Below are 13421 nucleotides of genomic sequence, written 5' to 3'. Positions count from 1 at the left end.
ATGCCATATGTCAATTTGGAAGCTTCTAAAATCAGTATTGGAAACCAGGTGGCAGTGAATAACTGCTCAACCGTTTGACGAGGGAGAGAAAGTGATTTCTCTGAAAAACACTTCTCTTCATTCCATGCAATCACCTTCTTCCTCTCCAATTTCTGATCTTCCATATTCTCTGCATTTCTCTGCACTCTTTCATCTCCTCTCTGAAGTAACTCACCATAATCTACTCCAATCCCATTTCAGAACCAGTAGAAAAGTTCCCTGCACCGTGAGTATCAAGTTGATCCGAACAGAATTGAGAACTGAACTGGTAAGTTCTCATTCTGCATAATTGTTCATTTAGTTTATGCGAACCAAAATTCTGGTTGCATGCAGAATTAGAAATCTGATCTGTGATGATTTTGGTGTATTAGATTTAGTGGAAGTGGTTGAGTGATTTACTGGATAGAAAGCCGTGAGTGCTAGAGTGAAATTTTAAGCAATTTGGAGAATACTGCAGTAACAGGTAAGGGAAGCTTTAGTAATTTCATTTAATATATGTTTGATCTGTATGACAGTAATGAATAATGTTGAATGTCTGAAATGTATGAAATACGTGATGTGTAATTATGTGTGAAAAGAACTTGTTGTACTGGTTGCATATGAAAGATGAATACTGTTGAAGTGTGCTGGTTGTCTGAAATGTATGCCATAGATGAATTTTGAGTGTGTGCATGAATCAGCAGAGTTGAACTGGATGTATATCAGAAATGTTGTTTGAAATTATGCAGAAAATGAAATGTATGGACTGTATTATGATTTGAATTCTGGATGATTTGGAATGATACGTTTGAATTGGGAAATTCTGTAAGGTATGAAATAATGTTGGAAATAAAATTCTAAGTTTATGAATCATATGAAAATCTGTGAAGTTATCGAGTTGAAAAATCTGGAAATTTCATCTTCTCTGATTGATCATGTGCGCTCGTTATCGAACGGTCTTATACCGTTCGGTTTCCCTGGAACATCACTTAAAATGAGGATCCTTTCATTTGGAAAGGACTCTGATTTAGAACGAGCGTTATTGGTGTTAAGAGTTAGGCGTGAGCGTTCGGCTTAGCCTAGCGTGTCCAACCATTGAAAAATAGTTAAGTATAGTTGGGACGCTCGGTTTTGTTTACCAGCGTTCGTCATAAGGGGCGCTTAGTATTTTACTGAGCGTTCGTCCAAAGTAACTCTCGATCTTAGATTGAGCGTTCGTCCTAGTTAGCGTTCGGTCTGATAACGGACGTTCGTTCAAGTGCACGTGCGTTCAAATGCGCGTTCGTTCAAAGTACACGTTCGTTCTACTTGGTGCTCGATCATTGATCTGGCGTTCGTTCTGAGCAGCGTTCGGTTTTGTAATTGAACGCTCGTCTTTCATGGCTTCGTGAGCGAACGTATCTGGCGTTCGTCCAAATTATTAATTAACGTTCGGTCTTAGACTGGCAGTGTTGTTTTCTGAATTCAATTATATTTGGTTGTTTATCTAAATAATTCTTACTGGTTTAATTCTTTGGATTCTGCCTGGAGTCTTTATACTTAAAATTTTTCTAAGTATTATCCATAAATTCTAAGATCAAGCTTTTTAAAGTATTAAGTGTCATCAAGTATCAAGGGATAAATGGCTCGTTTCTATCGTTCAGAAACGTGGATGTATGAGTACTGCAATATGTTCCTTCCTATCTATTGAGTGATGGTTGTTCCTTAAAAGTAAGAGAGTGAATACAGAATGAAAATTTGATTAAGAGAAATTGTGAATATGTGCGAATTATGGATTGAATGGATTTATTGGAATGGATTGTGAAAGAGCGTTCCAAGGAGGAACGTCTCCATGATGTGAATATGAGAAGTAGTGTAGTATGACCATGGATAAGCTACTGATGGCTGTTCATCCTGATATTCCGTGATTGCTCATCCTCATGTAGAGGAGAGTAGTTCATGCGTGGGAATGGCAGGAGGCCCTAGTCCTTATAGTACTTGGGCTGATAAGGGTTAACCTCGGGTGGCAGCTGTTGAGGGTATCCCAGTTACTACATCACCCGGGTGCAAAGAACGCCTGTAGATACATGGATCATACAGTCCGGACAGTCTATAATTATGAGAATTTGAATGAGTTCCTTTATGCGTGGATTTATGTTTAATGTTGTATGAACTGTATGATTGATTTTATTATGTTAAATCATGTTGATTGTATTGAATTAAATTACCTAAGCTTACCCTTGCAATTTTCCTTGTGTTGTCTACTGTTTCTGTATGTCCGTCTTGTCAATGCAATGATCATCCGTTGTGGATGTGAGCAGACGGTGAGGCTCCCCTTGAATCTATGCTGGAAGAAGAAAATTTGGAGGATGCCAACCTTGTGGAAGTTGAAGTTAAAGCTGAGCAGTAGAGGCTCGTTCTATAGCAGCTTTTAGAATTTTGGGTGCTGTATTTTGATATTCTGTATGTAGTTTTACAGCACTGTTTATACAGTATTAGCAATAGTTAGTCTTCCTGTATAGCATTTTGGGACGTTGACTGTATAGTGTTGCAGAACGTTGGTCCAGTAACTGGTTCTGTTTTTTTTTATTTCTGAGTACTGTTATGTGCTGTATGTTCAGTTTTAGATTTCTGAACAGCTTCTGTAAATTACTGTACGTGCTGTTTTATTTTGGAACAGCTGTTATTTATATTAAGACTGTATTGTGTTTACTGTAAATGTGATTAGTTCTGATTAATGGTAATTATCATTATTGGGATGTTACAGGCATCTGAAGTAACTTATCAGTAAAAAATAAAAAATATTATTTTACTCTACATTCAATTGTTTAATTTGTTTCTTTACTATCTAATATAATATGTTGCTTGAACTATCAACAACCAAGAGAATATTCTAGAATTGGTTGAACCAGCTTTGTTCTTAATATACGTAACAGAAAATATGGCTTCCAATGGTGCTTAATTTGTGCTATTAATTTGCTTTTTGCTCTCTGACATTATTTGGAGATGTGAAATGTATCTACCTGCCTTGGTTTTCATCTACAGGGGTTAAAAGGGGTTGGTTGATTTTCAGATTCATTGTACAGCTATAATGGGAATATTTTTCTTATAAATTTTTCTTAAATTATTTTGTGATTCGTGTACTTTTTATGTCATCATTGTTTCTCTAAAAAGCACGTTTTAGTTTGGTTAATAGTAAATAATTTTAAAATATTTAAACAAACTTAATTTTTTATTTAATTATGTTTGAAATAAATTTTATTTAAGAATTTGTTTAATTGTAATTGAAAGTTTATGTTTTTACCCTAAAGAATAACTTTGTGTGCAAATTTTTTTTATTAAGTTAAAATAAATTGGATGTGTATAAAACCTCTTCCTTAATAATTTTGTTGAGAAGAAAATTGAATATAATTCTTCGAGATTTAATTTATTCGAATAAAGGGAAGTTATTGAGAAACTTTTATTGTTTGAATGACATCCTTAATTGTTTTGGTTGCTGCGAAAAGAAGTAGGGTCAACAGAGGTGCTTAATAAAATCCAAAAGTGATGTGGAAAATTTGTCTCGGTTGAAGGCATTAAAACGTTAATGCTTATTAAGAAACGTTTAGGAAGTGTATATGTTTATGTGTGTTATGGAGATGTGCGCAGGATACGTTGTGTTTTTGTACTGATGAAACTTATTGGTGGTGTTAGGGTAGGTTTGATTTGGTGAATTAAATGAGCAGTTTTCTCATTGAATTTGTTGGCATGAAACGGAATTGAGTGAGGCTCAACATTGTTTTGTAAAGGTAAAAGTAGGTATGGAAGATCGCCTGAATATAAGAGAATATGACAATTTGTATTGGAGTTTATATCTGGAACATTTCAAAATATATGTAAACTATATTTAAGAGTACTTATATTTACAATAAAATGAACACTTACAAGGAAATAATAAAGTTAACTTACAGTTATTCTAAAATAATCATAAATTAAAAATATTACAGAAACCTATATTGATACAAATCATAAGAGTAGACCGATCGGATCAACTGAACGGTCCTACAAGCAGTGCATTACACTGAAGGGTCCTATCTTGATACAAAAATAAGCGTAAGACCGACTCTCTCACTCTAATGGAAATCATCTTCTCCTACCAGCGCCTGCTCCAGAGAATCCTCATCACCTTCTGCTCACACTCACAGGGTGATCATTGCAATGACAAAGACGACTAAACGAACAACATGACAAGACAGGAAAATAAGAGTAAGCTAATGTAATTTAATTATACAAACATACATACATTTCGTACAAGTACAACCAATGCAAATACGGATAAGCATATACAACTGAGCACTATACTTCAAACATAAGTCGAACACCTGACTTGACCATCCAGATTGTATGAATATGTAGCTTGAGGCCATTCATGCACTCGAGTGGTGTAGTAACTGGAAAACCATCAGCTGTTACCCGATGTTAGTCCGTTATAACTCACCCAAGAACCTATGGGCTAGGACCTCCTCCATTCTCACACAATGCCTTATCCATCTCTACTCGAGAATCGATAATCATCAGGATGAACTCCGTGAATTTCATTATCCATATTCATATTATAACACCACTTGATACACTTTTCACTGAGACATTTACCACTTCAATACATTTTTCACTGAGACATTTACCACTTCAATACACTTTTCTCTGAGGCATTCCTCCTTGGAATTCTCTTCCACATTACTTGAAACATATGCCTTATTGGAATGTCAATAAAATTTCACATACACAGTAGATCAATACAATTATCTCAACCCATCATAGTCAAATAGTGATAACAACATTTAAAGACCAAATATTCATTCATAGAAGAAAATCGAACTACAACAACACAAACCCTGAATACGACCGAATGGTAAATGACCAGTCAGGCCTAAGCATAGGTCGAACTCAGTTAAGGACCAAACAAAAAAAAAACATCAACATATATAAATAAGACCGAACACCCTGTGAATGGTGGAGACCAAACGATTTCTCACTTTCCAATAGTCAGGACCGAATGGTCTATAAAAGATAAACTGAAGAAGTGGCCGAACACTATTTCAATTTTGATACCAACACATATAGATATATGCTTCAGTTTATAAGAAACTTAAACTTATAAGTTCACAAAAATTTCAAAATTATCATCACCTTCTTATATGACCGAAAAAAATAATATGATTTCAAAATACAAAAAGTACATAAGTGAAACCAATATTAATTAAATAAAGCAATTTCTTTTATGTTTTTTTTACTTAAAGAGGTTATTTAATAATTTCCCATCAATTCATAACTTACAAGATGAATCCTTAGGAAATGATGACCATGCCACTATTAGAGAATGGGTAAAGGCATTATTTGCTTTGGTTTACTATCATACTATAATACTATAAGTTCTTAGTTTATAAATGTTTTTCACACTCTCAACTATATCAATCAATCGTTATAGATTTTCCTGAAAAAATATCAATTTAAAGAGTAAAAAATAGGGAAATAGTTTCATTGAAGATAGAAAAGAGTAAAATAGTTATATGTTTTTGTCAACTTTGAGAAAGAAATAAGATTAAAATAAAAGAATGAAAATGGATAATACATCTCTCACATTAAGAGGATTAAATGAACTACCTCAATGTTAAAAACAATAGTGAAAAAGTAGTTTACTTAAATTAAACTAAAAATTACTTCAATTGAAGTTAACTAAATTATTATTTGTTTTGTTAAACTAGACTGCACTAAACTATACTAGTTTTGAATCTAACTACTTGTGAACAGTTTTTAAATTGTCTTGAATTTTTTTAAAAACCTTGAAACAAAGAGAAAAATTATCACCCGATAGTTAATTTGGCTATGTTCGCCACTTTTTCAAAAATTGATTAAAAAAACAAAGCATTCCATTTGATATGTGTCATGCTTTTTGCTTTTGCTTAATTTGATTGATGTGATTTTTGAATTGTTGTTTTGTACCCGCATCAGGAGTGAACAAAAGATTGCAAGAACAGAACTAAGATCGGACTACAAGATGTTATAAAGATTATGAACCTCACATTCAGACTTTCAAAATGCACTTACAGAGCACAGCAACTCAGACACATTCAAGAAACCGAACGAAGCCAAGAAGCCCTAAATTGAATTCCAACCCCCAGATTTGAATGACGACAACCACCACAACTGCTTCGACTTCCTCAAACTCTTGGTATCCTTTATCGTCATCTCTGCTTGCCTCTTCTAACCCACAGCTGCCACCGCTACCGTCACCAAGGGCAAGAAACGCTTGTCCAAAAAAACAGTTTGCCAAAAAACTTGAACCTCTCTCATGGAAGGAGCTTAAAACGTGTCAAATGCAGTTTATTTTTACTCTCGACTGGTGCGTACTGCGTTCTATCTCGGATTAGTTATTGTCCAACGTTCTATACGTTTTCTTCAATTGGGAAGGATATACTTAGATAAAGCAGGTTCGTAATTTTGGTAGTTGCTGATCTGGCTTTTGGTTAGTATTGTAATTGAGAAACCATAGACCAGTGCCATTTCTGGCGTTTTGGCTGTCTGTACGGGAATGAACATTGGGTTCTCATTAGGGGGAAACAAAATCTGAAAATTAGTTTTACGTTTGTCCAATTAAGGATGGAGCTCCAAGTGATTTTTCCTTTACAATTCTTAGCTATTTAGTGCTTCTTCTTTTTTCTTCTCTTAAGATAATATTTTTGCATTATAGTATTTTTGCCTTCAAATTCAAACTTTTACACTATTAGTTAATCAAATAATGTTTGCTTATCTATCATTTTTGGCATCAAATGGAGGTAGTGCTACCACAACTAGGTGATTAAGTTGTCAAAATCATTCAGTATGTACTGTTATACACACCTTCGAAAAATCATCATGTCACGTGGGCACATTCGATTTGTAGTTTCTACTGAAAACAAAAGATAGGAAATAATTTTGGGTTCTCGGAATGGTTTTGCGAATCCAAGAGCACGCTTTGTTTTTCCCCCCAAAACAACAAAAGATGCATTCTTATTTGCCCCATATCAGTTCATTCTCTCTCCAATGTGGAAGAAAAATCGTCTCCTATTTTTCTTCTGAAATTTTAGTTGGCTAACCTTGTATTTGTACAAGGAAAATTTCAATAAATAAATACCAAAAACAAACCCAACTATTTGACAATGGACACAATACGGCTATCAAAAGTAAGAAATTCCTTGTTGGGAGACCAAGCAAATACACTAAGCGGCAACTTCTTGCTCTTTTGAGGCAAGTTGGTTCTGAATGTGCTGTGGCACCACATCAAACAAGGCTAATTGCATTGAGTAGGATGCACGGCCCTTTGTCATCCCCCTGAGTGTGCTCACGTACTGGAACATCTCAGCAAGAGGTACCAGGGCATCAACAACCTGCGTTTGTCACCAACAAAAGCAAGAAAGGAATAAAGTCCACCTCCAATCCAAACTAAAAGCAAAACAATCCACTGAAGAAAAAAAAAAGAGAACATGAACATTGTCCTCATTCATCCTATTCACATGTATCCATGTAGTCCTAAGACCCATATAGAACCCAAGACCTTCGAATCAACTCTACTCAATCCTACTATTTCACCAGCCCGATAGGCAAAAGTTTTCAATTACAATCAACCAACATGATAAACAAGAGAGCAGTCCCCTAGGTGATATACACTGTTTTTTATGATCATACCTCGTGGGAATATCCATACGGTCTTTTTCGAAGATTATGATGGGTGAGGTTGGGAGGGTTTTTTTATCCCACTTTTCCTTTATTTGGATGTTGTTCCATAAATTAGAATTGTGTATAAAATATATGAATTTGGAAATGTAGATCATTTTAAGACAAACAATACGGCACAAGAACTTTCGAGCAGTACCTTCAAATTTAATATAACAATCCAACAAGGAGAAGTTTAATAGGATAATCCAAGAGAACCAAGTTACTAAACTTACCTTTAGGCCACCAGGTTTGTCACCAAAACTGTTGATCTGACCTCTTCTTGAGTTGAGATCACCAATTACATCACCTAGATGTTCTTCAGGAGTAACAACTTCAACCTTCATTATAGGTTCAAGCATCTTCGGTCCAGCTTTTCTAACTCCTTCCCTAAATGCTCCTCTTGCTGCCAACTGGAATGCCAACACACTCGAATCTACATCGTGATAAGAACCATCTACAAGTACCGCTCGTACATCAACAACTGGAAAGCCAGCAAGCACACCGTTGCTCATGCACTCTTCCAATCCTTTCATCACCCCAGGAATATATTCTTTTGGTACAGCACCTCCTTTGATTTCACTCTTGAACTCATATCCACTACCTGGATCCATGGGTTCAAACCTTACTGTGATATCTGCAAACTGACCTTGTCCACCTGACTGTTTCTTGTGCACATACTTCACTTCTGAGATTTTTGAAATGCTTTCCCGGTAGTTTACTTGAGGAGCACCAACATTAGCTTCCACCTGCTTAACAAATATAGATAATGTGATTTTCCCAAAATTATGTTATTGCTACATAATCCTTAAAATGTGTAAAAGTAATTTAGCATAAAACTACTAAAGGAAGAGAGATATGGAGAAGGGAAGAAATGTTCACGCCAAGGGAACAAGCCTATAAAAATGGAAAGGAATAGTACACCAGACAAACTAATGCTTTATCAGATGATATACAGAGATTTTATCAAGGGTGGTTCTTTATTCCTTTGTTCTTATTTTACAGGTAATAGTGAAAAATCAAAGTGCAAGCAAACAGATTCCGCTACAGTCTAATGTGATAATGTCCATGTTTATTTACCATTATTACTTCTAATCGTAAGTATTCCATGCACAGCATCAAGGATGGAGTTAAGAGTTTCAAAGACAAAAGCAGCTAATAAACACAACCATGCTAACCGATCATTGAAAATTCTCAAAAGAAATGAATTAGAGATTACCTTAAATTCTCTTTTGAGCCGATCAACAATGATTTCAAGATGTAATTCTCCCATCCCTTCAATCACTGTCTGGTTTATCTCTTCATCACGGGAGAAGTGGAAAGAAGGGTCTTCCTGTGCAAGCTTGATTAAACCAGTTGCCATCTTGTCAACATCAGCTTTAGTCTTGGGTTCAATTGCAACCTTAATGACAGGATCAGGGAAGTCCATCCGTTCGAGCACGATTGGATGATCAGGGTCACACAATGTTTCACCTGTTATAGTATCTTTCAAACCTGCGAGAGCGATAATATCACCTGCCAAAGCTACTTTAACATCCTCTCTGCTGTTTGCATGCATTTCTAGAAGTCTACCAATTCTCTCCTTTTTCCCTTTGTTTGCATTGAGTACGTAAGACCCAGCACTTAGCTTTCCAGCATACACCCTGACAAATGTAAGGGAGCCTACAAATGGATCACTCATGATCTTGAAAGCTAATCCAGCAAAAGGTTCATCATCACTTGCTATCCTCTCTATTGTCGCTTCTGGGTTTTCTGGGTCACTGCCCTTCATTGCTGGCAAGTCAAGTGGTGATGGTAGATAATCAACTACAGCATCGAGCAACGGTTGGACACCCTTGTTTTTGAAAGCCGAACCACACATCACTGGCACAAAACTGGCTGATATGGTTCCCTTCCTAATTAATTTTTTTATAGTTTCCTCATCCGGTTCAATTCCTTCCAGGTAGTTCTCCATAGCCTGGTCATCTAACTCAACTATGGTTTCTATCAGCTGGGATCGGTAATCCTGAGCCAGCTCTTGAAGATCTTCTGGAATATCTACAATCTCAAACTTGGCACCCAGCTCTTCTCCTGACCAAACTATAGCTTTCATCCTAACAAGGTCTACAACTCCCGCAAAACTATCTTCTGAACCAATCGGTAACTGAATTACAAGTGGTTTAGCACCCAAATTTGTTACTATCATGTCTCTTGTTCGATAAAAGTTTGCTCCAAGGCGGTCCATTTTGTTGACAAAACAAATTCGTGGAACCCCATATTTGTCTGCCTGCCTCCACACAGTCTCTGATTGTGGTTCCACACCAGCAACACTATCAAACAAGCATATAGCTCCATCCAACACCCTAAGAGCTCGCTCCACTTCTAAGGTGAAGTCGACATGACCAGGAGTATCAATAATGTTGATCCGGTGCTTATCCCAGAATGTAGTGGTTGCAGCAGAAGTAATGGTAATCCCTCTTTCTTGTTCTTGTTCCATCCAGTCCATGGTTGCAGTTCCCTCATGCACTTCTCCAATTTTGTAGTTCCTTCCAGTATAATACAAAATTCGTTCAGTCGTAGTAGTCTTTCCAGCATCTATGTGAGCCATGATACCTATGTTACGATAATCCTTCAACGGAACACTCCTCTTTGAATCTGGAAGCAAAGTTAAAAAGGGTCATTTCCAAAAGGATGAAAGAAACCCAACCACATTTCCTAGTCTTACAGAATAAAAGTGGACACCTTATCTCGCTTAAAATCTCAATTGAACACACAAACAACGGTTTTCTCCCTAATATCACAACCGAAGCCGAAATTCAAGAATAACACAAATATATTAAGCATGATACAAAATTGAAACAAACCCAAAAAGCGGAGGAAACTGTAGAAAAAAGGAGTTTCATTCATTTTGATTTCCCTCAATAAACCAGGTCCACATTCAAAACATTAGATTAGTCGCGAAGCAGAAAGGAAGTTAAAAACAAACAGAAGAAATTATTAGAGATAAGGAGATGAATACCATCAGCCGCCATGGCGAAAACAGAAAAGGGTCTTCTGGGAGCGTGTTGGCGTGGAAAGGGAGTATTGGAGTTAATGCGTGTGCTCCCGAAAAAGTGTGAGAGGGAAGAGGAAGTGAGAGAGTAAGAGGGTCGAGGGCGAAAACCCATGAAGCGAAGCGGAGAGAGAGGGGTTGTTCTTCTCTCAGACCCATTGAGGTTGCAAAGAGTGGTCGTCGCCACCCTCAATGATGACTCTGCCGCCATATTTTGAGCTTCTTCTCCTTCTCTGTTCTGTTATGTTGCAGTGTTTCAGATAAACAAAGCCACACACTCACCCTGGCCTCAAGTTTTCGGTAAGGCCTAGGAACAAGATAGTGTCTTCTATTCCCTGCACTTTATTATATATAAAAGAAATCATTTATTAAGGTATATATAAAATTACAGCTTTTTCTATTTTACGAATTTAAGCTTCACCAGAAATAAATTTAATAAATATATTAATTTAATATTTTAGAGAACAGAAAATATTGTGCTCCTGTGTCTTAATGACCTACAAAATATGCGATTAGCTTACATGGTTTGAGTTTTTAGTTATCTATTTTTCATGGTTGGAAAATAAAGGCAACGTGGATAACAATTAGCCCTCTCCTTGGAGTGGGTTCTCTTCCAAAGGATTGAACTCATCATGGCCTTATACGAAGGAAAATGATACTAGAACAACCAAATTTGACAACATTTCGACACAGCACACGTGTCAGCGTTTGAGAGGGCCACGTTTTAAATGAAAAAAGTTGCTGCAATCTGAGGAAATCTGATCAAACCTGCTTCAAATGTGATGTGGCGAGGACGGGCACGGGCAATTTAGGGTGTGCGTTTCAAATTTGAATTTTATTTTATCACTTCGTATTCGTAGAGAGAGAAGCGGCGCGACCAACCAAAACGTTTGGAGAAAAGGGTGCACGAGCGACAGAGAGAGAAGCGGCGCGAAGACGAGAGAGTTGGAGAAAAGGGTGCACGAGCGAGAGAGAGAGAGAACGAGTCCTAGCCGGATACCGTTCTGCCAGCCAAGCGTTCGACCGTGCGTCCTCGCAGATTGAACGTTCGGATGTTTATTCTCAAACTGAACGTTTGGTCTCATAGTGTTACCGTTCAACATAGGCGGTGCTGTGTTTTAAAATGGTCTGAGGACGCTCCTCCTCATCTACCGCTCATCCGGCGTTCGGTTTTGAACGATCGGCCAAACAGTAAGTTTTGATTACGATCGTTCCGCTCGTCCTGTTCGTTCCTCCTCATCTACCGCTCGTCCTTCTCTTCAGCCGTTCGTCCTTTGCCTTATTCGACCGTTCGTCCATTCAACCGCTAGGACGTTCGGCTATTCTCAGTTCAAACGTTTGACCGTTCGTCCCCGCAGCTTTACCGTTCGGTCATAGTGTTTTGATGAACGTTCGGTCTCCATGATATTTGTCTTCAGCGTTCGTACTATTTGTGCTTATTTTCTCCAGCGTTCGGTTTTGAACGTTCGGCCTATTGTGGTGTTCAGCAAATAGCGTTCGGTCATTTTCTTATGTTAGTTGAACGTTCGGTCTTGATGGGTTTATTCTCCATTGAACGTTCGGTCTTGTTACGTTTTTTCGTGTCCATAGTGAACGGCCGTTCTAGATGTTTTCTAGTACTCGTCATAGGCGTTTGGTGTTTTCGAGGCGTTCGTCGAACAGTGCGGCGTGCGTCTTTTATTTCGTTACACTTTATTTGTTTTAATAAAAAATATATAATAATAAAAATAATAAAAATATATAAAAATAGAAATAATAAAGAAAATAAATAAAAAAACAAAAAAAATCTGGAATCAGGAATATGTCTCCGAATTCCTGGAAAGTTGTCGGAAAAAAAAAAGGAAAAGAAGAGAAGACAAAACAGATCAGGGAATGTGTTTCAGTGTCGGGAACTCCTAGAAAGCAGTGAGGAGTTGGTTTTTCTTCAAAAGGGTTTTAAACTGCCCGTGCCCGTCCTCGCCACGTCACATTTGAAGCAGGTTTGATCAGATTTCTTCAGATTGCAGCAGCTTTTTTCATTTAAAACGTGGCCCTCTCAAACGCTGACACGTGTGCTGTGTCGAAATGTTGTCAAATTTGGTTGTTCGAGTATCATTTTCCATATTATTAATATTTTTAAAAAGTATCACGTAATTTATGCATTAGAATATTTTCTTTTAAACGGATACTTTTACTTTTATTTCACACCTAGATTTCTTTTTATTTTTCTAAAAAAAAAATTCAATTCTGTCTTCTAACATTCTTTTAAATTGTTTTTAGTAACTTTTGTTTATACAAAAGTTCACGTTCCAGTTACTTTAAAAATAACACATCTTATAAACTAGTTTTAAATTTGTATTTACACATACATTGATGTTTGTTCGTATATTTATTAAAAGATATTCGAATATCTATTAAAAGATATTTAGAAATTGAAAAAAGAAATAATAAATATTTTTAAGTTTATAATTAAGTTTTGAATACAATTAACTTCAAAAAATTATTTATAAGTTTAGAAAATCAATATATTTATAAAAATATAAATAATAGACTCTGTAAAAATATAAAAGAATATAACATATGTAAAAATATATAACATTCTCTAAAAGTATAAAAGATATATAAAGTAGACTCATTAAAAATATAAATCAATATACAAAAAAATTATATAATGTGTATTACT

At 36.3% G+C, this 13421-nt stretch overlaps 1 protein-coding gene across 1 annotated transcript; it reads right to left on the bottom strand.

The window, feature by feature from the left end:
* Positions 1–7062: 7062 nt before the first annotated feature.
* On the bottom strand, positions 7063–11080 carry LOC148205317 (elongation factor G-2, chloroplastic-like). The gene is made up of 4 exons (XM_088102972.1): positions 10727–11080; positions 8948–10362; positions 7965–8477; positions 7063–7403 (listed from the first exon to the last, which is right to left on the bottom strand). The coding sequence occupies exons 1-4, from the start codon at positions 10968–10970 to the stop codon at positions 7236–7238; spliced, it is 2340 nt and encodes a 779-aa protein (XP_087959098.1). The 5' UTR covers positions 10971–11080; the 3' UTR covers positions 7063–7235.
* Positions 11081–13421: the final 2341 nt, after the last annotated feature.

Source organism: Vigna umbellata, chromosome 1 (genome assembly GCF_029865625.1).
Source record: "Vigna umbellata cultivar VRB3 chromosome 1, Vumbellata_1.0, whole genome shotgun sequence".
NCBI classification, from domain to species: domain Eukaryota; kingdom Viridiplantae; phylum Streptophyta; class Magnoliopsida; order Fabales; family Fabaceae; genus Vigna; species Vigna umbellata.
The sequence above is the reverse complement of the archived record's forward strand: the minus strand, read 5'-3'. Positions and strand labels throughout refer to the sequence as shown.